At 46.7% G+C, this 22,586-nt stretch overlaps 2 protein-coding genes across 2 annotated transcripts in view; one reads left to right on the top strand and one right to left on the bottom strand.

Annotated features, from left to right (window-relative positions):
• The window catches only part of ABHD2 (abhydrolase domain containing 2), a 38,113-nt gene extending 23,165 nt beyond the window's left edge, over positions 1–14,948 (top strand). The window contains exons 6-11 of the mRNA XM_018069685.2: positions 969–1,152; positions 4,705–4,797; positions 6,421–6,531; positions 7,710–7,779; positions 8,549–8,633; positions 9,501–14,948. Coding sequence (XP_017925174.1) covers positions 969–1,152; positions 4,705–4,797; positions 6,421–6,531; positions 7,710–7,779; positions 8,549–8,633; positions 9,501–9,697 — 740 coding nt within the window. The 3' untranslated portion in view covers positions 9,698–14,948. The remainder of the gene's footprint in view (positions 1–968; positions 1,153–4,704; positions 4,798–6,420; positions 6,532–7,709; positions 7,780–8,548; positions 8,634–9,500) is intronic.
• Positions 14,949–17,170: 2,222 nt separating this feature from the next.
• RLBP1 (retinaldehyde binding protein 1) lies at positions 17,171–21,392 on the bottom strand. The gene is made up of 7 exons (XM_008925381.3): positions 21,349–21,392; positions 20,954–21,082; positions 20,471–20,672; positions 19,204–19,382; positions 18,363–18,521; positions 17,606–17,716; positions 17,171–17,501 (listed from the first exon to the last, which is right to left on the bottom strand). Exons 1-7 carry the CDS (start codon positions 21,358–21,360, stop codon positions 17,343–17,345), a joined length of 951 nt encoding a protein of 316 aa, XP_008923629.1. The 5' UTR covers positions 21,361–21,392; the 3' UTR covers positions 17,171–17,342.
• Between the last annotated feature and the right edge of the window lie 1,194 nt (positions 21,393–22,586).

Below are 22,586 nucleotides of genomic sequence, written 5' to 3' on the forward strand. Positions count from 1 at the left end.
AACATCTGCAGTTTTATTTCTGTTATTCATGTGATGCCTTCTGTGGTTTGCAGTCTTAATCCAATGAGGAAGTTAACAACGTGCATAGATAGTTGATACCAGTGTACTAATGCCATCAGTTTAGCAGCTTCTCTGTTTCCTTTTCCCATACTCAAAGGCAGGAGAAATAGCTGAAAGTACTCAAATGTTGCAGGTGTGGAGGTCTTCAAGTCTGTCAAACAATTGGAGGATGCCAGAAACTGGACCCCTTGGTCCCAGTAGCCTGTGGGATCCAAATGGGTGCTTGCTGAGAGCAGAATAGATCTATATAGAGACACCTGACTCTTCCCTTGATGTGAGGATACCCATGTGTCCTTTAGAAAGCTGCAGTATCTTTACTTCTTTGGTGGTAGCAAAGGGCTGTCTGTCTCTGCTGAAACCCTTCCCCCTGATTCCAGAGGGAATCCTGCTTAATCAGGCTCTGCAGGAGTCTGCTGAGAGCTCTTCCTGACAAACCACATCCCCTTCCCACATCAGTAGGGATTTGGGGACCCGTGACAGTCTTGTGAAAAGCAAAGGAGGGAACTGCTTTCCAGACAGCCCACTTCAGAAGTGGCAAACTGCCTCAGGAAGGTAATGAGGTGTGGTACTCTTCCATTGTAATGTCAAGCCTGGAGTTGCTGGACTCTGCATTTTAGGCTGTTTTAGAAGAGTTACAATTGTCACATCAGCTGTTTCCGTGATTTTTAAGTGCATAAATTTCATCTTACTTTGGCACTCTCTCAGAACTGAGCATGAGCTAAGCTCCCCAGGACTTTAACAGATGTATGAACACATGTGTGAATCAGAGCTCTTAAAACCTTAAGGCTATTGAAAAGTCAGAAAGGGTAAGAAGCTGAACTCAAAGCACGCAACTGAAGCTTCAAGCGGGAATTTAAGTATGTAAGAAGATGACTCTTTAACTTTGTCCTTTTTTTTTTTTTTTTTAGGTTGCACCTGGGAATTTGGTGCCATGGTGAATTACATCAAGAAGACCTACCCTCAGACCCAGCTGGTTGTCGTGGGCTTCAGCCTGGGTGGAAACATAGTGTGCAAATACCTGGGAGAGAGCCAGGCCAACCAGGAGAGAGTCCTGTGCTGTGTCAGCGTGTGCCAGGGGTACAGTGCACTGAGGTGGGTCTGGAGGCTTCTCCATGCTGGTCTCTTCTGGGAGTGCAGGTGGGGGCAGATCCTTGGCAGGGTACATGTGGAAGGGCAAAGTGAAGACAGTTGTTTCTCTTGTATTGACCTGGCATGACAGGCTGCAGTGTGCAGGATGCCACCCTCCTGAAGGAGTAGCTAAAGCTTTGTTGATTGGAAAGACTTAAGCTTCTTGTCAGCAATGCAAACAGGTTTTCTGTACCTGGCCAGGTACATGCTGACAGCTTCTGGGCTGTGCTTGTGATGCTGTCTCATTGCTACAGTGTCCCTAGAGGAGGCGTCCCCCGTGCAGTCCTGGTGTAATTAACCAGGCAGGCTGGGCAGTGTGACCAGCTGCTGAGCTGATGCCAGGTTTGCAAGCAATAGTTTACACTGTCTCATCACTCTGAAAAGTATCCCGTGGTTCCTAATAGCTTGTTTGGCTTCAGTGTTTAGTTCCATCTGGAGGCTTTTACCCGGGGAGACTGGAAAGAGACACAGCACATAGACCGTCAGTCCATGCTGCCCTCTTAGTGTGTGTCACTGAAACAGTGCTGTGGGCTGATGAGATGGAGGGGCACTTGCAGCTGTTCTAGAAGTGGGAAGTTGAGGAGGAGAAGGCTTTTATAGCCCTGGAGTCTGCTGAAAATTTTAACATGTCTCCCCCACCATGGAAGCCAAGGCTGTGGCACTTCAGGAGCTGTGGTGGCTCCACTTGCCTGTACTGATGGAGGGTCCAGGCACAGTGCTGCTGCTTGAAAACTGGTGCCTCAACTAATGTGCTTTTTTACTCCATGTATGCACAGTTAATGAAGCCAGTGTAACTGGCTAAGCAGCTGTTTTCAGTTTTTACTTTCTGTACACTTGGACAACTACTAAGATGTATCTGACTTTACAGTAATTTAACTGCAGTTTTTGAGCCACGAGGTTATTTACAAGGGAAGAGGGGCTGTTGAGACTCAGGTACTTGGTTCATGTTACTTAGGACTGATAAAAATGGTGAAATCTATGGCAGACCTGTGAGGAGCTTGCTATGGAATTTGGCCTCACAGCCCAGTCAGGGTAGCTGGAACTCTCGATGCTGCTGATGCTCTGCCTGTACAGGGACCAGTTTGATATTCAGCAGTCTGAAGATGCCTTTTATGAATTAGGCTCTTAGAGGTAAAAATAAAAAACTTTTCTGGAAGCATTAAGATGAGAGTATAAGTTTAATATACATGTAATATTCCAGCATACCTAGTCCCTTTTGAGGTCAGATGTGATACTGCTAAAATATATATAATCTCCTGCTAGTTCACACCCTTAAAATCTGAACAGATGCTGCAGGAACAGCTGTTCTGCTTTGTTTCAAGTAAAATGTTCTTAGCTGTCCTGGGGTTCTGGCATAGAGTACACAACATCCTTTTGAAGCCAGCTCCTTAATTGCAGCCATCAGACAGGGTTTGCAGGAATAACATCTGGCTGAGGTCCACTTGCTTCATCTTGTTCAATTACGCAATACTGTATTTCTGGTCTCCAAAATTATGTTTAGAGTAATGCTGTGATGCTTACAGGGCAATGACAACCTGATTAACAATACTCCTCTTGGATATTTGTGTGGAAAAACAACTGGCTTTTTTTTTTTCCCTGAGTTTAATGCAAGTGTTGGGTGGGTTGTGTGGATTACTGAGCTCTTGCCTCCACCTGCTGGGTAAACACTTCCTAGCAAACCTCCTGTCACAAAACATCTGCTCTCTATTACTGGTTAGCCAGCAGGAAGTCTTTTCAGGTCTTGTCTCCCTACCTAATATCTGCTGCTGCTTTAAGTGCTAATTAGCTGAAGAATTAGGGGAAAGCAACATCTACTGAGCGAAAGACAGGAGAGAGAAGGCCTTGTGCCCTGGTTATAGAAGTGGGAGGATAGGAGGTACAAAGCACCTCCATGTAAGTGGTTAAAGCCTTAGCCTTCCTAGGCTTGGTCAGGTAGATTAAAATAGCTGGCTTCAGCCTTCTGGGCTACATGGAAGTGGAATACCCTGATAGATGTGACTAGTTAGTTTACAATTCCATTTTTTAATATTGATTTGTCCAGCCTTTATCCCCCAAATAACTTTAGGAAGTGAAGGAAAAAAAATGGTGGTGAGCAAGGGATCTCAAATAGGAAAGAAAGCATTTCCAGAGCAAGAGCAATACTAGGATTTGCCAGAAGAATGAGACTCTTAGTTTAATGAATTAACAGAATCTGGGGAATGTGCTCCCTGAGGCTAAACAGGGACAGGTCTCCTTATTCCTTAATCTCTGCCTGCACAGGCTTGATTCTGCTTCTTGATCTTGTGGAATGCATCATCTCCATAGCTACAGGCTGTGGGGAGAGACCTCAGCTTTAAAACCTGGGCAACCCTCAAAATATGGGAAGCTGCCTGTGGTGTGTTTTTTTTTGTTGTTTTTCTTTTTTCCAATGCTTACAAGCTCTTCATGTTGGGAGCACTGCTGTACACTGCAGGGAAATGTAGTAGCTTTAACATCAAACATCTTGTAATAACTTAGTAGGTTTGGAAAATCTTTTGTGAGGAAAGAAATGCGCATTGTCCTATCTTCCTTCATTCCCCTGCCCTGGCATAAATGTGGTAGGTATAATCTGGCTAAACAAAAAGATTTTGGAAGGTTTGGTGGTCTGTTTGTTGGTTTGTTGTTTTTTTTTTAAAAGAAATTCTGTGCTCAGGCATTGCTAACTACAAGAGAACAGCTTGCTCTTACTCTGGTAGGGGATTTGCTGGTTATGGCTTGGGAGGTCATGCTAAATCTGCTGCAGTTCTTATAGTATGTTAATGTTTAAGTGGTAAAGTGCTTCAGTAGCTGAAACTGCTCCCAGCATTCTTCAGTCGCTGGGTAAATGATAGTGTGTTTCCTCAGTAACAGCAAACCCTGCAAAGACTAAAGCTCTAACCTGCCCATGACCCTGCATAGCAAAGGAGTGCTGGTATCTGGCAGAGCTCACAGAACTGTGGATGGCTTTAATTCTGTTTTAACAACAGATAAGCTGTGAAGTGCTATTCTGCTTTGAGAAAAGGTAAAGACAATTCAGATGATACTTGCAGCTGCAACTAGTATTTATTCTTACAGTTCCTGCCAATGAAGCTGTGTCTCTACATATTGGAAACATCTGCACAAATTATTTCCTCTGCAGAGCTATATGCACAATAGGCAACGCTGTTCAGCAATGGGTTTTGGCCCTTTCCTTGGTAGTGCCATAATGTAAATTACATTCAACTTCTGCAAAGGGATACTTTGTCAGTGTTTTGGATCTTGATTGATGGCTCTTAAATGCTCTTATCAAAACTTCTAATTTTGTTGTGCAAGATGAGACTGCAGATCTGTTTTCTGATAGTTACAAACTTCATCAAAGTGGAAGTCGTTTCCTGGAAAAGGTTAAGCTGTGGCGGGGAAGGCCTGGAGGTTTGTTTACATAGCCTCGAAGCTGCCATGAGATGTTAACAGTGTATTAATCTGATCTTTCGAGATCTCCATTAACAGCTTTGTTTGTTCTGCACTGTGTTTTTTTTCTAGGGCACAGGAAACCTTCATGCAGTGGGATCATTGTAGAAGATTTTATAACTTCCTCATGGCAGACAACATGAAAAAGATCATCCTTTCTCACAGGTACTGCAGTGCATCACTTACACTGATGGTATCGATTGGGTCAATTGCTATACTGGATTTATCTTCCCGGTCCTTTAAAACAGGACTCCTGAAAGTTCTTTGATTGGTCTTTAGATGAACCAACAGAGAAGGGGAGCCTGTGTCAACCTCATTAGTGTACTGTAAAACATACAAATAAGCTTTGGTCCTCTTGTTGAAAGAAAGGCTTTGTTGTCCTTCTGTCTTCTCTGAAAGCTTACTCAATGAATAAACAAGACATGCACAGGAGAACATTGCAATTAGACTTCAAAGTCGAGTATTCTGCATCTGTTTCACTTCTAGCCAAAGAATTCCCTATTCAAGGAGCCTCTTGTTCTGCCACCTACCTGAGGTAGGACTAATCTTCAAGATCTACTGTATGGAGCTGCTGCTTATCAAATAAGCAAATAGTCAAACCTGTAGCTCTGGCTTCTAGCTGTTCCTCTAGAAAAAGCCTGTAGCCAGCAAAATACTTACTGTTGCTGTTCCTGGAGTGCAAGTGCTGCTGTTGCGATCCGTGTCTCTCACATAACAAAGGAATGTGTGTACTAAACAGATGACATACTCAATGTTGTTGTTTTCTCTCACTAAAAGTTCTCTGGATGGTACTTTCTAGGGCAAGAAAGTACCTCATCCGTGCCTGACTGGAGAGAAAAGGAGAGGAATATCTAAGATCCACTGAATTAAGAGCATGTGTTACTTCAAACTTTTGGTTCTTTGTTTACACTCTTGGGCAGTATGAAACACTTGTAGAAGTTAGGGCAGCTGATGTAGGATGATCCACATAATTCATTCCAGATTTACAAATATTTAGACAACTTGACCAAATTTAACATCTGAAGTTAGGTAAGCTCCCATTAAAAGGTACTTAAATTTGTAACCCAGAAAAAGCCAGTGCTGGCTTGAAGGCAAGTATGTTAAGTAAACTTTTTCCATAATCACTTGTGCTCTTAGGCAGCTCCACCAAATCAAACCTAGCTCTGCCCTGCAGCTGCCTCTGAAAGGGAATAAAAATCCCTTTCCAACTTGTGTCTTTTTTTTTCTGTTTGTTCGGGGAGAAGTTTGTTCTGGTAAAGAAACATTCTCTCCTGGGGGCAATAATTAGTTATGACAAGTGTCCATAGTAAATAGCTTTCTGCTAAGGTAATGCCCCAAGTAATTTCTGTTGTGTGAGCTAGGCTGATGTCTGTGCTGGGGGGCTTTAGGGCCAGATGGTGGAGGAGATGCTGTGCCCAGGACTGCTCATGCTCTCACCCAAACCACACACAGGATTGGTCTGAAGCCAAAGAACCCTCCCTCTAATATGCAGCCTCTATTGCAAATACCTTTAGTACTCTCTGTTCTGGGAAGATTGTTTTTAGAGGCCCCATCATGCAGTTTTTCAGTTTATCAGGACAACATTTTTCTCTGAGGAAGCTGCTAGGGTTTCTGTTATGTCATGCTGCAGGGGGAAGTGGACAAATATTCTGTTCTAGTTCCCAAGAAAACCTCATGTATATGTAGCCCACTTCTAGTCTTGTCAGATTTGGCAGACTCACTTGTCCCTGAAACAGGTCCTGCTGCCCTTTTGTTGTGTGGATGTAATTCTTGATGTTACTCTTTCAGGCAAGTTCTTTTTGGAGATAACATGAAGAAGCCACAAAGCCTGTCAGATGCTGATCTGAGCAAGCTCTATACAGCAACATCCCTGATGCAGATTGATGATAATGTGATGAGGTATGAGGGACAATTCTCCGCTCCTCTATAGAATTCTGAAAGTACCTACTCTTCCCAGTGTTGCTCTTGCATGCCCCTTGCTGTGCCTGTAGGAATCTGCTGATATACAGTGAGCTCAACTTCAAATTCTTACTTACCTCCACTCTGAAGAAAACTTAGCAGGAAAAACCTTACTATTGACAGTCACAGCTTCTTTAAAATAATCGAGGAGGTGTTTATCAGTAACACCTGAACCTGCAGCCTTTAAAATGTAGGAATAACCTGCTCTGCTGGTGAGCTCTAGCAACAAACAAACAAACAAAAAAAACAACCAAAAAACAGTGGAATGTGAAAAGCATCTCAGAACAGCTCATGGATTTCCTTAGCTCTCTTTGAATCTTGTGAAGAACCTTCTCCCCAAAAAACACTGCTGCTTTCTCAATACCTATGAGGGTTAGTTGAAATAATACAACTTAGTTGTCATACTAACACCTAAATTAAGTTCTCTGCTTTATTAAGCAGTAGCCTGTTATTGCCTGTGTCCTTAACAACACCACAGCACCTTAAGTGGCAGTGTCCATACCACAGCATGTTCTGTGTCAGGCAATGCACCTTTGCAAAATGAAGCTGTAAACTTATATATAGGTCTCAGCTATAACACTTCTGGCAAATTTGGAGTATTGTTGGCTGCTTATTAAAAAAAAAAACTATTCCCTGAGAGGAAAATCTCCCTACTTGTTTGGCCCAACATACCAGCTATGTTGTCTCTTAGATAAAAACAAGGCACTTGAGTATAGGTTTACTGAATTCTGAGGGGCTTATCAAGTATGTTTGAGCTTCATAAGCTGTGGTGAGGTTGTATTTGAAAAGGCTTTCAGGAAAAGATGAACAAGATCATAACTTTTTCTTTCTTCTACATGTACAGTTAAGTGAAGTGGGATACTATAAAAGAAATGCCCTGAAGCCTGCTAGTTTTCAACTTGTATTTTTAACTTGCCCATGCTCTCACAATGTCTGAGTAAGCACAGAAAGCATAAAGGCATGTAATGCCAAAGGTGGGTTTTGCAAAGACACTGGGTATTAAATTCTTTGAAAATTGAGGCATCATTCCTGTTTCTGCGTATATGTCCTCACTTGAAAGTAACAGTCACATGGGTACTAGAAGCAGATGATTGCAATGACAATCTGCTCTATTTCAGGAAGTTCCATGGCTACAGCTCACTGAAGGAATACTATGAAAAGGAAAGTTGCCTGCAGTACTTGCACATGGTAAACTCTTGCAATAGACTGCTCTTGTACATTCATTTTCCTACTGGAGAGAAAATACTCTGTGGCTTCTGTTGTTGATACCTGACCCAGCTGTCTTAGCTAGGATTTTCAGAAATAATCAGGCACAGTATATTGGAGTGGGATTTCAGTTCTTGCTACCTCTAATACTGGGGGTAAATGCTCTGAGCTCTAACCAGGTCATAATTCTGGCAGGTGGTAGCACCCAAGTGATCTGGATAAGGCCATGTGTTCAGCTGAGCTGCTCTGAGTACATCATGACAAGGTGGGAAATGGGTGGTGGCATAGAGCCTGCAGTTTCCAGGAAGAAAGGTTTACTAGATGGCTGTGGAAGAGACTTGGGACACTATCTGGCAGGCAGATGCTTAATAGAGCAGAGTTTTGCAGAAGTGGAACTGGGATTAATTCTTCCTTTTTCTGCTGAACCAAAGGATGGAGATGTTCCAAGGGAGTTTCCTGGACTTCAACCAAGGTGTCCATAACAGAGCTGGCACTAGCTGCCTGATGTGCAAAGCAGAGGAAAAAAAGGGTGTAACTATTTGGGTTCTGAGAATGGGAACTTGATCTGTGTTTGCTCTGATACACCCTGGCCTCTTTCTTAAAATTGAGCTGGGGGGAAACAATAAATTAACTCTGCAATAAGTAGTCTTAATTGAATTAAATGAAGATACTTTTACAGTTGGTAGATTGACATTCAAATATGAACCCCTTACTTTTGGTTTTTTCCTTTTATGCCATATTTTTGATACAGATCTATGTTCCTCTTCTGTTGGTTAATGCTGCTGATGACCCTCTTGTCCATGAGAGTCTTCTATCGATTCCAAGAGCTCTTTCAGGTATGCTGAAGCAGTCTCCTCCAGCTGTGCATATTTGTGCACCTGCAGCTTGCTTATTGCATCATGATTCACCATTTCAAAGCATCTGGACTTCCTCCCTATGTCTCTAATGCTGTGGGAGGTGTGCTAAGCCTCTTTAAACCACCAGTTGCTAGAACTAGCAAGGCTAACCTTGAGCAGGCAAGAACTTTAGTCCACTCTGCTGTTTTGGCTTGTGTTGATAGCCAGCAGGTGACATCCAGGTTATATTCTTGGATGGAAAAATGATTCCTCATGTCTTCATTCCTCACTGGGATTTAATAGAAAGGTGGGTATTAGTGACAATCTGGAAGAAGCACAGATAAACACCCCCCTTTGATGGAAGAGGGAGAGTGTGTGAATGGCTGTGTCACTTGGCACTGGACTGAGATCTCTCCCTTGAAAGGAGTTGAGCTATCTTCAGACAAGGAAAAAGGAAAATTATCTGTATTAGCTCAGAAGGGGGAGCTGCTGCTGCTTCATCACACAAATAGTGGGTGGGCAGGGAAGGAAGCAGGCTCCATTCTTTTCCTGGTTGAAGGCTGTGAGCAGAGAATCTATCCACAGGAGCAAGCACAGGGTTTTTTTCAGTATCTATGAAACAAAATGGCTGAGACACTGTCAGAGTTTAGTGCAGCTTGACATGGTGCAACAGTCCTAGTTCCAGTGGATGTGAGTTAAAGATGTTCATTTGTTAAAGATGGTGCATTCTTAGAGCAATACAGCTATTGCTGTAAGGGCCTGGCCAGCAGCATTTCTTGGGCAGCCTTGTGCTGTCAACTTAAGATGGTTTCATTCTCAGCTCAAAGATGTTAACCTTCTGGAACTTTGTCTCCTTTTGTTTTACAGAGAAAAAAGAAAATGTCATGCATGTGCTGCCCCTTCATGGAGGCCACCTGGGATTCTTTGAGGGGTCTGTACTGTTCCCAGAACCTCTTACCTGGATGGATAAGCTCGTGGTGCAGTATGCCAATGCCATCTGCCAGTGGGAGAAGACAAAGCCTCACTGCTCGGATGCAGAGCAGGCCATGTCTGCCCAGGAGTAATTGACCCAAAGACTCTGGATCACTTCAATATATCTCCCCCTTTGGGAACATCTTGTTCCCTCACCTGCTGCTTCAGGTTTCCATTCTCCTTGATATCCTATGGCTGGGGTTTGATCACAATATTTTCTTCCAAAGTGGAGTTAAAGCAGAGGTTAACATCTGGTCAGAGCACTTCTGGGTGTATAGTCACTTGGGTTTGTAACTTACTCCTCTGCTTGAAGAATTAAGTTGCTGACTGTGGCTTGTTACAGGGCTACTGAGCTAAAGATTGCTTGCTTTAATATAACAGAAGTTTCAAATGTCGAAATCTCTTCACCTGCTGGTCAGAAAGTTGATCTGCAGCATTTGTTTAAGTATAAATGACCAGGTAACTATGGTTCTGTCCCCTGTTCTGGTGCTGGAAAAATACCTGTACCAAGCCACAAGCCAGTAAATGTTCAGTCTGTAAGCCACTAAAATGTGGCTTGGAAAAATAGATGCTTGACTGCAAGTGGAGTTTCAGCTTTGCACCATCTCAAGGGAAACCTTGTAGTTCCTAGGAATGCACTTGCACAAGTGAATCACTTTAAAAATATTCAATTTTCTATGCTTCAGCTGTCTGTGGTTTGGGGTGGCTTTATACTGGGACTCCAAGTAGAGAAGAGCTGCAGCCTGGTAATGCCAGTTAATGTTTCTATGTGTAGACATTTTCTCACTTCAGGACCTGATCCAGTCACTTTGTCATTTTTGCCTCTCTTTAAATGCAGTCATCTTTTCAGTACTGGATTCTTTGTTTGACCCAGGGCTGGCTCTGGCTTCCAAATGGAAACCCGTGATCAAAAATCTGCAGGATTTTTCTGTGAGATTGATCTGTTTGAAAGAATATTTCATGGAGAGCTATGGACTCTTAGGGATTAATTGGCAGGGGGGTGGGATGTATCTCTTTAGATTTATTCACCTTATGTCATGGCAAATAATATCAAAGTTCTTCCCCTTAACTTTCAGAGCATTCAATGGTTTTCAGACATGACTTACCTTACAGTTGATGGGGAGCAGGATGTGTCTAGCTCTGTGCAACTGAAATGACATCTTTGCATGGCTGACTACTTCTATAGCTGTATAATGCTATAGGATTACTGGCTCCAGTAAGACACTGGGCTCTGTCTCACTTGAATTTCTTTTCCACACTCAGACATCCCCTTCTAGTTTTAATGTGCAAAGTGAGGTGTGAAAGCTGGTTGCAGAAAAGATGCCTACTCACTTGTGCTTTTCCTTCAAGTGGTTGTTATGGTCTGTGCCAAGATGATTATTAAAGACTCTAGTCTATCTCCTGGAAGGAAAGTTGTCCCAAGACAATCTGGAGACTGAAACTTTGTGGTAAAAAAAAAATCTTTTTTTCTGTTTGTTCTGTCAATATTGTAGTTTCATTAATCCATCTTCAGGATTTCTTTATCACAGTGTCAGTGAAATTCTTTTCCTGTCACAATTCCCACATCAGCACTTTATTGCTTCAGCCTTGGTCTGTGTTCCAGGCACTTTAATTTATAACTTAAGGGTGAAACAAGCAGCAGGACTTCAGTCTGATAATACAGGGGAACAAGCCTTCTGGACTGCCCTGTCCCTGAACTTCAGTAGGGTGGAGAGGTGGATTTTTGGTTTAATAAAGCAATAATTAACTATTGTAGCAAAGGTGCATTGTCATATCAGGAAGTTTCTTTCATTTGCCTTAGGCCAGACACCTTGGCCTGTTACAATGAACTGTGGATATCTGCACATTCCCCTTGTTAGTAAATCCAGGTTTCCTTTTTCCTTCAAAGAAAAATGAAACCAAGTAAAGCTACAGCAAGACTTGACCATGCTTGTGGCTGTTCCTTAAGAACTATTTTAGGGCATCAGTTAGCAAGGATATTCTTAGCTGATGGATATCTTGTCTCTGTGTTATCCTCTTGTTCATACTGCATCACCAAAATATGTCATAAAAGACATTTCAGTTTTTTGCTTAAGTAGTGTTCATGCAATATTCATTGGTTATGACTTAAATATCTTCTCGCTTCAGCAAAGTGGAGTGTAAACAACACTTGTACACATCAAATAGATACAGTATAAATTTAGGTGTCTCAGTCTCCTAAAATGAGGTGAGCAACTGGGCAGTTCTCAAAGCAGCAGGAGCTGTAACTTTGTCTAATGAAACAGATTTTTCTTTCAAGTTAGAAGGTCTTTCTGAGGAATACTTCTTCCTGTCCCACAATCCAAGCCCTCATAATTCAGAAGTGCCAGTGCTGTGCACTTCTTGAAACTCTCAAGAAGTAATATGGGTCACTGTCTTGCTCCTTTGCCCTGTTTTTGCACTTGCATCTAAAACTGTTCAAATGGCTTATGACTTGACTGATTCTGGCCTCTTTGAGGAAGAAGAGCTTTTGTCGTAGCTTGTTCATGCAAAGGTTTCTGGAGCCTGAAGTTCAGCTTATTAAGCCTATGTGTGGAAGCAGTGGAAAAAAACCTATTCTCTCTGTCTCAGCCAACTTGATGCTTCTTTCAAAGCAAGATTTGTGGTCATACATGCAGGGTCAAATCTTGGGGAACTGGGAGAGGAGAAAATTAAGCTGCAGTGCATATTATCTGAAGATCTTAAAATTGTCTATTAAATCTCGCTACCAGCAATGACTGACAACTGATATCTGGTGCCAGTGCCCCTAGACACATGGGACTTTGGCCAGTCCTCCTCTGAAATACTCTTACTTCCCAAAATAAGGCCGTACTAGTCTTGTTATGTGGGCGGGTGGTCTTCATTTGCCCAGTGAACACAAACTTAAGTGCAGTCTGAATTTTTCAGTCTTAAAGGTGAGGTTGTCTTTCATCTCTCTTCAAGACACATGAAGCTGCTGTGGTGTGCACCTGTAGATCATTGCAGTATGGTCTGATAGAGCAGTTCAAGATCACAGCATGACAAATCTGACATGTGCTCTGCTTAGTTTCAAACTGGGATTAGAAAAAGCATTAGGAGAGTTCCTCCACAGATAGTCTCATGGTATACACACCTTTCCCATCACTGGATGTAAGTAGCATTTGAACATAAACCCTAAAGACCTTCTCAATCAGTCAGCAGGTTGCAGAATTATTATTCTTTGATGGTTAGGCTGGTCCAACCATCACCTTTGCCATTTTTCTGGAGAGATCTGAACATGATAGGTAAGAAGCTCAAGCTTGCTCTTACTGAACCACCTTTTTAGTGGTACCTTTGTTAGCTTCTAAAGGGAGGTGTTTTCAGATGGGACTGGCAGTGTTGTAGTTGCACTGTAAAGGCAAACACTTGAACTTCCCTATGGTCTTTTTCCTGAGTGTTTTTCTGCAGTTCCTGTTTGTGAAGATACAGGTTACAAAGGGAGGATATTTAGTAAAAATATTGGGAACTATTAACTCCAGTACTGAATTTAGCCAAGCTATTCTGTGTGTCATCTGTCCTGGGTCTGCCACAAGTTCCTAGACCCACAGCCCTTTGACACGTGGTGCCTTGCCCTTTTTCTCCTCCTCCCTTCACATCAGCATATCTAGAGACTTCAGTAACAGCTCTGTCAGAGCTTTTGGGGCTTTGCTTTTTGGTAAATGAATTTTTAGACACTAGGTATCAAGGCACATCCTTGTGTACACTGTACAAGTGTGTGCTGACTTAAAGGACCTTTGCGGGCAGCCTACAATTAGCTACAGTCTATTTCAAGGCATAAAATAACGATGTATATAAGCAGTGGATCATTTGCAGCTCTCTGCTCCTCTAGCAGTTGGAACTGAGTCATAGAAGCAAGGTTTGCTTTGCTTGGTATGCGATTTGTTTGTCTTACAATCCCAAAGTTCTTGTGTCTATTAACACTCCAGCAGCATAGCTGGAGGTAGATTAAGTGACTACATCTGAAAAGAAAGAGCAGAGAGTAACTTCTTCAGGATTTAATTGCCAAACAGTTTAGTCACCTGGATTGCTTCCAGCTTTTCCTGGAAATACTATGCTTGTCTGGAGCTTATTGAAACTCTTCAATTTTTTTTTTTAATTTTTTTTTTTTTTGTGAGACCAGAGAAGGCTTGAGCCTTCTGCTGCATGTAGAAGTCATTTGTTGTAAAGAGCATCTTGTTTCTGGCTTGAGCCATACTCCTTGTGTCCTTATTCCTTAGGTGGGTCTGTTCATTGGGAAAGTCCTGGAGCCACAGTGACTCAAAGCAGTGTCTCCTTCATGGCTTCTAGGTGAAAAGCAAAGAGCCCTTCTTGGTGTGAGGACTTTGAGTTTTCTCCAAGCTTAGACTTCCTCAGAGCAGCACCAGCCCAAGATGGGGGAGCCCTATAACTGTCCCCTCTTCTCACTGGGAGTAGGCTTTACACAGGCCTGGACTTTGTCTGCTTTCCATGCTGTGGTGTGGAAGGGTTCTTAGGGTTCTCCTGAACATCTGTACAAGGTGGCACAAAGCCTTTTTGCTTTTGTCTGAATGACATTGCATTGTAGTCAAAGCTCTTTCATGACTAGAGATGAGACACAGAACTTTCTTCTAGGATCTCCACTATAGTTCTACTGGGATGTTGACCCTTCTCATGGCTCCTGACAACTGGGAAGTCATTAAAATAAACAAAAAGCCAAACAAAACCCACTTGTATTTGATACAACCAAACCCTACTGCTTAGCCCAAGTCAACAGCTTTCCAAAGAAGCATATTTTCTCATGTTATGTGACAGCTTGACCATAATTCCTAGTGACAAATCACTAGATGTTCTTCTTGAGAAAGCATAACCTCTTTTCTCTGAAACTTCCAGGCCAAAGAGGTGTGTGAAGAGCTTGGGAAGAGGAGACCTGTGCTCTTGTTTTGCTTGTGCAGCTGTATTAGAACAGGCAGAGTGACTTCTAATGTTCTTGGTGAGCAGTTGACTACAAAAACATTTTCAATTTGGCAAAATTATATTCTGCAACCATCTCTAAATGCTGCCCTGAAGAAACTTGTATATTGAGACACCCTCCCTGCTGCCATGTTCTGAGTCAAATTCTCTGGAGCTGAGAGCTTCAGGGGAGATGATTTGCAACTAGCAATGCAATTTTTCTATATCTGCTGATGTTTACCTTTAAAATTATATATAAATATATATAAAACAATGTCTTTGATTTTTTTCATTAATTTTTGTTCTTGTGTGGTGTAAAATGGAAGTCACTGCAAAACAAAATGTAATTTTGTTATCTTTGATTTGGTGGGATTTCTTTATTTAAAAATAAAGGACTTATTGAAGTCAGTGCTACATCTAGTGACTGTGTGTGAAGTTATATATGTTGGCAGAGGCTCTCAGTCTTCCCTGAGGCCCAGTGTGGGGAGCTGGCTGGAGGGGTGAGTTTATCTTCTCCCCCTTTCTCCCTTGCATTACATAATGCAAGCACTAGTGCTGCTTGAGCCTTTCCCAGTTGCCTTTTGTCTTCTGGACAAGAGGGGGTCTTTGCCATTCTGGTGGAGAATGGGCATGGCATCAGCTTAAACTGCATGCCTGCCCTGAAAATAGTGAAGAAGGGTTATTTTTGCCAGTGGAGAACATCTGTTATTTTACCCTGCCTGACAGGGAGTGGATTTCCTAACCTTTCAGCTGCTGGCAGAAAAAACAACAGCACCTCCTGCCAGGACAGTGACACCTTTGAGCCCAGAGTATACAAAAGCACTACTCACCTGACACTTAAGAGCTCACTGATGTGTGGTTCATTATCTACAGACCAAGTGAGATAGAGGTGGAGGGTAGCTTGGACTTGTGAGTCCTTGGGGCAGCAAGGTTGGGACAGCACTGTTGCTGCTCTTCCCCTGTAATGGGAATTACTTTGTGGGAATTGCTTTGGGCTTCATCTCTAGTTTACTGGCCATTGAGATTTAGCTGTTAGTTCTGCTTTAAACCTGCTTCCTGGCTTGGTCAGAGTCACTGCTCCCTGCTCTGTTTGCACTGCTGTTCTGTCTCCCTGTCAAAGCAAGCTACTGGCTGACAATCTGTCCCAGCAGTGGTGAGCAGCCACAGGGACCTCACAAAATCTGTCACTTTCCAAGTCCCAGAGGCAGCAGTGTGGTGCTTCTGTCTGTATGGTTTTGTTGGGTTGTTTGTTTTTTGTTTCCTTTTCCTGTTTTCACAAGCTGCAATTGCTCTGACTCCCAGGCAAGCTGTGCTGTTGTGTTTGCACTGGCCTGATGGTTGCAGAGTTGTCACACGTGGTTTCCTTGGGATGGCTCCAGATGCAATAAGGAGCCAAATGAAGCCAAGAGGTGCCTTTTGCTCTCCCTCTGGCCTCTTGCACAAGGTTGGCACAGCCTCAGGCTGGGACTTGCCATGCATGGCCTCACCATGCTGTTGGGGCTGGAGCAAACAGATTTAACCCCAGTGGCCTCTGGCCAAACAGGCCCCATCTTCCCTGTGGCTTCAGAGCCCACGTCCTGTTTGGTTTGAGCCTGAGCCAGTGCCCTGATGAATGTGGCTCTTGTCAGTGCCCTCCACCTCGGCCAGCTTTGGGGGGGAAGGCTGCTCTGGCTGATGAAAGATGAAGATGGGAGGGGGGACAGAGCACACTGCAGGACTGGGATGAGGTAACCCAGGCAAAGATGAGTAACTTGCTCCTCTCCCAAGCCCTGCTGCTGACCAAGGGGGAAGGTGGTCTAGAAATGGGTATCTGATCAGCTCCTTGGAGGAGGTGCCTGGTTCATGGACCAGAACAGACTGCCTTGCCTGGACAGCTACTTCTGCCTCCCTCTTCCCCACCCAGGTTCTGCTGACTCCACATTAGCAAGGTCAAATTAGCATCAGGCACAGCTTGTTTACTGGGCCGGGACCCTCCTCTGCCCTCCACCCTGGCTTTTGGTTGAGCTTCCCTGACTAAGCTCCCTCTCACAATGCAGTGCTAGGAGAAACAGCTTTTGAAGGATTTAGGAGCATACATTCTGGTTGTCTTTCATTATTCTGTGCTTGAAATCCATCTCCTAGTCTCTGGCTGCTGCAGCCTCCATTCCTCCTCCCTGCCTGCCTGGCTGAGTAGGAATTAGGCAGAGCCAGCTCTGCCCCAATTGGGTTTTTCTTTGCATCTTTTGGGCTGTTTTCTCCTTCCTGGTTAGGGCAGGTGACTAAGAATTGGGGGTCATTGCTCAGGCAGGGGTGGGACTTGATCTGGGATGCAGGGGGGATGGAGACAGACAGCTCCTTGATCCTTGTGCCAAAGGGTAGTCAATGATGAGGGACAGGGGTCTCCTACGAAACACTGATGCTCCTGGCCTCTTTAAAACCACCAACACAGCCAGTGCCCCAAAAGCTGCGTCCCTGTTCCTTACCACGAGGGACCCCAGAGCTCTGTTGTTAAACACTTTATTTCTCCCTCGCTGTAGCCCTCCCTTCCCAGAGCAGACACTCTCCTGTCCTCCCCCCACAGCTCCAGGGAGTGCTGTGGGAGGGGGCTGGTGGCCTCCTTTCTCTGCTGGCTCCCAAGGGAAGGGCCCGGGAGGGACAGAGCTGCCGGGCAGCCCCGCTGCCTGGAGCGGGGAGGGGAGGGACAGGCGTGGAGCAACGCGCCCAGAGCGCCTCGTCACGAGCAGTCACTCGACCAATGCTACAGAAAGGAGGTGGCTGGGGTTAGGGGGCCACCTCTGATGCTACTGTACAGGGCAGGGGGAGCAGGCCCCTGCTTTAGAGAGCTGTGTCTTCAGACTCGATGCGGGGCCCAAAGAGCTTCTCTGCAGTTGCTTTGCCGTCGTACTTGGGCAGGTTGCCACCAAAGTCTGCTGGCAAGATGTCAGCATCGATCTCCTGGTAGAAGGACTCCAGCTCCTCCCCGTGCACAAAGACCTGGAGGGAGATGGGAGTGACTCTCAGCAGGAGACTGGAGCCATTCTTCCCAACTGCTCTGTTTCACCCAGAGATGTGCCTCCAGGTCCCTTTCCCACACTCACCCTCTCCAGCAGTTTGCTCTTCAGGAATGGTTTGACCACGTTGTAGGTGGTGGTGAAGTACCAAGGCTGGTGGATGAAGTGGACGGCCTTGAACCGTGCTGGGAAGGAGTCCTAGGATCCCAAACCGAGACATAGATGGTTACAGATGATGCCCAGATCTGGGCAGGCAGCAGTGGTCACCCCAGCATTGCCACAGCTCTCCTTGCCCAATCTCCCCTTCTCTGTTTGATGGCCCCTTTGTGTTCTGACCCAGAGGATCAGCCATCCCAGTCCCAGGAGCACCAGGAAGCTGAAGAGCCTCCTAGATATCTCATTGCTCCCACTCCCTGAGAAGGATCACATCTCTGCTGTCCTCCTTCCCTGGGGAGAGCTGAGTCTTTGGCCTCTGGTCCAAGGACAGAAATCCTGAAGTGCCTGTAAGTCTCCATCCAGCCTGGGTAGGGCTGGGCTGAGAGGTTGGTGAGGAAAGACCTCCAGGCTGTGCCATAGGATGTTGCAAGTGATGGTACTACTTCTGGTCAGACTTTTGAGAGGGCAGGGAGATGGGGTGGGAAAATTAGGATCCATTTTGCAAGGATTAAGCCAATTAGCTGGCAAGGCAAGGCAAGGAGGGGGTGATGGGAAACAGCCTCTCCATGATGCCTTCTCATTGTGCCATTGTGGTGGCAATCCCAAACCCTCCTGCCTCCCTTCCCTAAGCTCTCTGCTCCACCAGGGCCCTCTCTGCCGCTGCTGGGCGCAGACTTGGCCACCTCACCTGCAGCATGTCCACCATCTTCTTGAGCTCAGAGGGTTTGATCCCTGATGCCTGCTGCATGGTGAAGCCCTTGAAGTTCTCAACAATGCAGAACCCATTGATCTGGGTCTCTTCGTTTTCCAGCAGCTTCTCCAAGATAATACAATAGGCACGAAGGATCTAATGGAGAGGAGAGACAGTGGGGTCTTGTATGAGGTCTCGTCTCTAATAGGAACCTGCTGTAGGAATCAGGAGGTTCCCAGGAAGAGTCCCATAGAGTGTTAGGCAGGGTCTGCTTGTCACAGCCAGCCCCAGGACTTCAGAGGAGGGAGGGCATTTCAGGGGATGCTCAGCCACCACCATATTCCCTTTCAAGGCAGGAGCATCTCAGATCTGGATCAATGATATGTTGCAACCAAATTCAGAGCTAAGCAGAAAACAGAGCTGAGAGAAGCTGTGAGTTACGTGCCTGGAGACCTCTTTGCCAAGAAGCCCTTTCTGTGCCCTCAGCTTCCTCCTCTGCCCTGTACATGCCTCCTTTCTAAAGGACCTTGTTTTAATGGTGTGGTGCCTTTCTTCACCCCATGTTACCTGGGCTGGGGGATGTACACCCCGAATGGTGTACATTGGTCCGCACCTTGCACTGCACTGGAGGGGAAGGAAGGGGAACACTTTCGGATGGGCCATGCTCTCCCAGGCTTCCTCAAAGGATAAATTCAGAGGGCTACAGATTGGCTTCAACCTGGATGTGTGTGTGGACATGCGTGTGTGTGTAAGGATGCTGTGCTCAGACCTGCCAGCAGGAACAGTCCTGGGGCGGGACCCCACCCTGCTCTGGGAGCGGTGTCTGAGGTGAACTGACCTCATCGAAGGTGATCTCCTCATAATCCCAGTTCTCGATGTTGAAAAGCATCACCACCCGCCCATGCTTGTCCCTGCTGGCCAGGATGCCGGGATACCCGGCCTCGATGGTGCTGCGCACGGCCTCGGGGCTCAGGTTCTCAAAGAGCTCGGGGTACTGCTGGCGGAAGTTCACGTAGCCTGGGGAGAGGCAGAAATTGAGAGGACAAGGGCTGCTTGCCCAGCCTCAGGCAGCTGGGGGAGCTGCCACAGATAGGATGGACTGGCAACAGTGAGATGTCAGTCCTGACCCCCAGAGCTCTGCCTGGGGTCCACATGGGTCAGGACTCCTCCAGCAAAGGGGGGGAAAGAAGCTCAGCAGCAGACCAGCCCCAGCATGCCCGGTGTTATCCTCCCCTTGCTGGGAGCTTCCCATACCTGCCTTCTCTTCAACACCTCAACAAGCAGATAAAGTAATTTTTCCCCCCATTTCCCTTCTCTCCTTCCTCTCTGTTTGGGTGACATCCCCCAGCTCCCCTCTCTTGGTACTCTGCAGGCACGAAATAAGGAATTTCGTCCTGGGAAAATGCAGGCAAACAAAACAGCTGGTTTGGGAGCCAGCACTGATAATTACAACTCATTATCTCCCAAGCTGACACAAAGAAGAGCAGAGCTGGAGCCAGGCAGGTCCCAGTCGGCAGCCAGCCTCCAGGCTGCCCTCCCGCTTCTCCTCCACCCCTATGGGTCACTCCATCCATCCCTATGGACGAGGGGGTGCCCCAAGCCCTCCAGCCTGCCCCCAGCCTTTGAGGTGTCCCAGGGATGCTAAACTACCCAAGGAACTGCACATAGAAGCATCGTGGGGTGTCGGACTGGCTCCTCACAGGGGTACAGAGGGGTGAGTATAGGGCATGTATAGGGCATAGGGATCTCAAGGGGATGCAGCCCAAACCATCTGGGTTTTCTGCACAAATGAAACATCCTGACACCACCAAATGCATTTTTTTTTCCATTGTTTGGTAAATTGGCAAGGAATGGCATTGCCCTGGCGTTGCAGGATACCTGGCATCACCCTCACTTATTCCTTTCCCCATCCCAGCTCTTTCTGAGCCCCTCCAGCCCTGTCTTTTTCTATTTATCCTCTCTCTTCATCCCCTTTCCGTGCCAGGGTCCTGCTCTGCCAGCCCAGCCCAGATTGGGGGCCTGGGAGGCACCAGCACAGAGCTGGGGGGCTGCTGGTGGACATACCCCACCCTCACCCAACATCACAGCCCTGGACCCCTCCCCACCTTTCAGCAGCTCATAGGCCCTGTGGACATCGAACTTGCGGGCGCGGATGAAGCGGAGCAGGAAGGAGTCGTCCTTCCCCTGCACCTTCTCGGCCACCGCCTTGCAAACGTCGTCGCCGCTCGCCTGCTCCTGCACCAGGTCCCGCAGCGCCTTCACCGCCACCCCCCTCTGCTCCTCCGTCTCGTTCAGCTCATCCTTCGCCTGAGGGGAGCAGAGAGGGCACCCAGCTCAGTGATGCCCCACACAGGTTCTGAAACACCCTGGAGGTCATTTAGGCACCCAAAAAACAAGGGAGGACAGTCAAGCTCCTTGCGGCATCTCAGCACAGGGAGGGCAGGCTCACCCAAGTCCCCTACTTGGAGTCGCTTTGGGGTTAGCGCATCCCCAAATGTAAGAGCTGGTCAAGGGTCTCCTCTGGCCCCTGAGAAGGAGCAGGAGCCTTGGGCTGCAACTGCCCCCCCACTCCCTACAGCCACCCTCACCTTCTGCAGGGTGTGTGGGGGGATCTTCTCGCACTTCCCAAAGACGGGGCCATGGTCCTTGGTGGTGAGGCGCTCCAGCTTGGTGCGCAGGGCCTGCTCCTCCTCCGAGACGATCCGGAACGTGCCCGTCTGGGGGTGAGGAGAGCATGTGGGGTCTCCCCAGCCAGCCCCCAGCTCCCTGCCCCACTGCAAGTGTCCTGGGGCAGGGAGAGCCTCCATGCATGACCCAAGAAGATGCAATGGGATGGGGATGGACTGTGTGCTGCCCAGGCTCCCCACTGCAGGCTGAGAGCAGCTGAGGGGGCAGGGGGTGCACAGGGTTAACCCCATCCCAGCACTGCAAGGAGGGGATGCTGAGAGCCTAAAGGATGGGGTGGTGTGGGGGCAGTACTCACAACTGCAGACATGTTGTCCTCTGTCCTCTGTCAGCTGCAGGACACTGTGAGAGGGAAGGAGGAATCAGCAGTGCTGGTGATCCTAACGATCTCTGCAGTGCTCCTATGCCCCATCCCCTGCCCCTCTTGCTCAGACAGGGGTAGAGATGGGTGCCCCAACCCTCCTCAGCTCCATCACCTACTGTCTGTATCTCTGCCTGCCTGCAGAGACTGAGCAGCCTGGAGAAACACCACAGATGTTTGAAAAAGCAGCTTGAAAATATGTGCATTGATCATCTGATACCTTCATATGTTTTTCTCACTCTGCCTTTCCTCTGGAGGCTGGGGACATCTCATGGGAACCCCCAACAGCCTGAGCTCACACAGCAGTGTTCTGTCTCAGACCACCTTCACACAAGCAGAGGTGAGCACCCAGCTTTGTTCAGGCAGCCAACTCATCCTTTTATTGCCTTTTGTTTCTACTACCAAAATAAATAATATCCCCAAAATAAATAATTATCCCCAAAGAGTTTCCCACACCCTCAAGTCCAACCGCTCCAGCCCAGAGCCCACCACCAGCTGCAAGGCTGGACCATGAGCCTCTCGGCATCTTGCCAACGCAGTCTTGGTGAAACACCTTGTTCCCATCCCTCGGGAGGAGAAGGAAAACTGCCTTCATCCTATCTCCAGCATCTCCCCCAGCCTGTGCTGGGCTGTAGGACCAGCTCTGAGCTCAGGCTGTGCGAGGGATGCTTGGCTCCAGCATTTGGCTCAACCATCTCCCAAGAGCATTCTCTTTCCCTCCAACTCCTGGGGAAGGGACAGGCATCCCTTTTTTCCAGGCAGTAAAACCAATCCAAGCGCTAGAGGTACCAGGTTAAGTGAGGGCTGGATGACAGTCTTCAATGCAGTCCTTCCTGGTGGAAAGAGTTCTGGATACTCACCAGGGAGAGGAAAAGCTGAACTGTCCACAGAAGGTCAGTGCACAGGGCCGAGGTGGACGCAGGGATGGTGAGGCCAGAGTGGAGCAGTGAGAAAGCCGGGCGAAAGCTTTGTAGAGTCACCGGGTTGGGATTAGACCGTCACAAGGCATCAACTCACTGCAGCTTTGTAATTAAGTCAGCACAACCCAGGCAAAAAAACCCATTAAAACATTACAAAAGGCAGCTGAGGAGAAGGAAGGAGGGAGCTGGGGCTCGGCCGGCCAGCGGGAGCATGCGTGGAGAGGCGGGCTGGGATGCCGGACCCGATTAACAAAG

Source organism: Manacus vitellinus, unplaced genomic scaffold (assembly GCF_001715985.3).
Source record: "Manacus vitellinus isolate BGI_N305 unplaced genomic scaffold, ASM171598v3 scaffold_16_pilon, whole genome shotgun sequence".
Classification (NCBI taxonomy): Eukaryota; Metazoa; Chordata; class Aves; order Passeriformes; family Pipridae; genus Manacus; species Manacus vitellinus.

What these genes read in the sequence shown, in the direction of transcription:
- RLBP1 (XM_008925381.3), bottom strand. An exon ending in GGCCTATGAGCTGCTGAAAG is followed by an intron (nt 19,383 to 20,470) that starts GTGGGGAGGGGT and finishes GCCTCTCCCCAG; the next exon opens with GCTACGTGAACTTCCGCCAG. An exon ending in AGATGGTGGACATGCTGCAG is followed by an intron (nt 17,717 to 18,362) that starts GTGAGGTGGCCA and finishes TTGGGATCCTAG; the next exon opens with GACTCCTTCCCAGCACGGTT.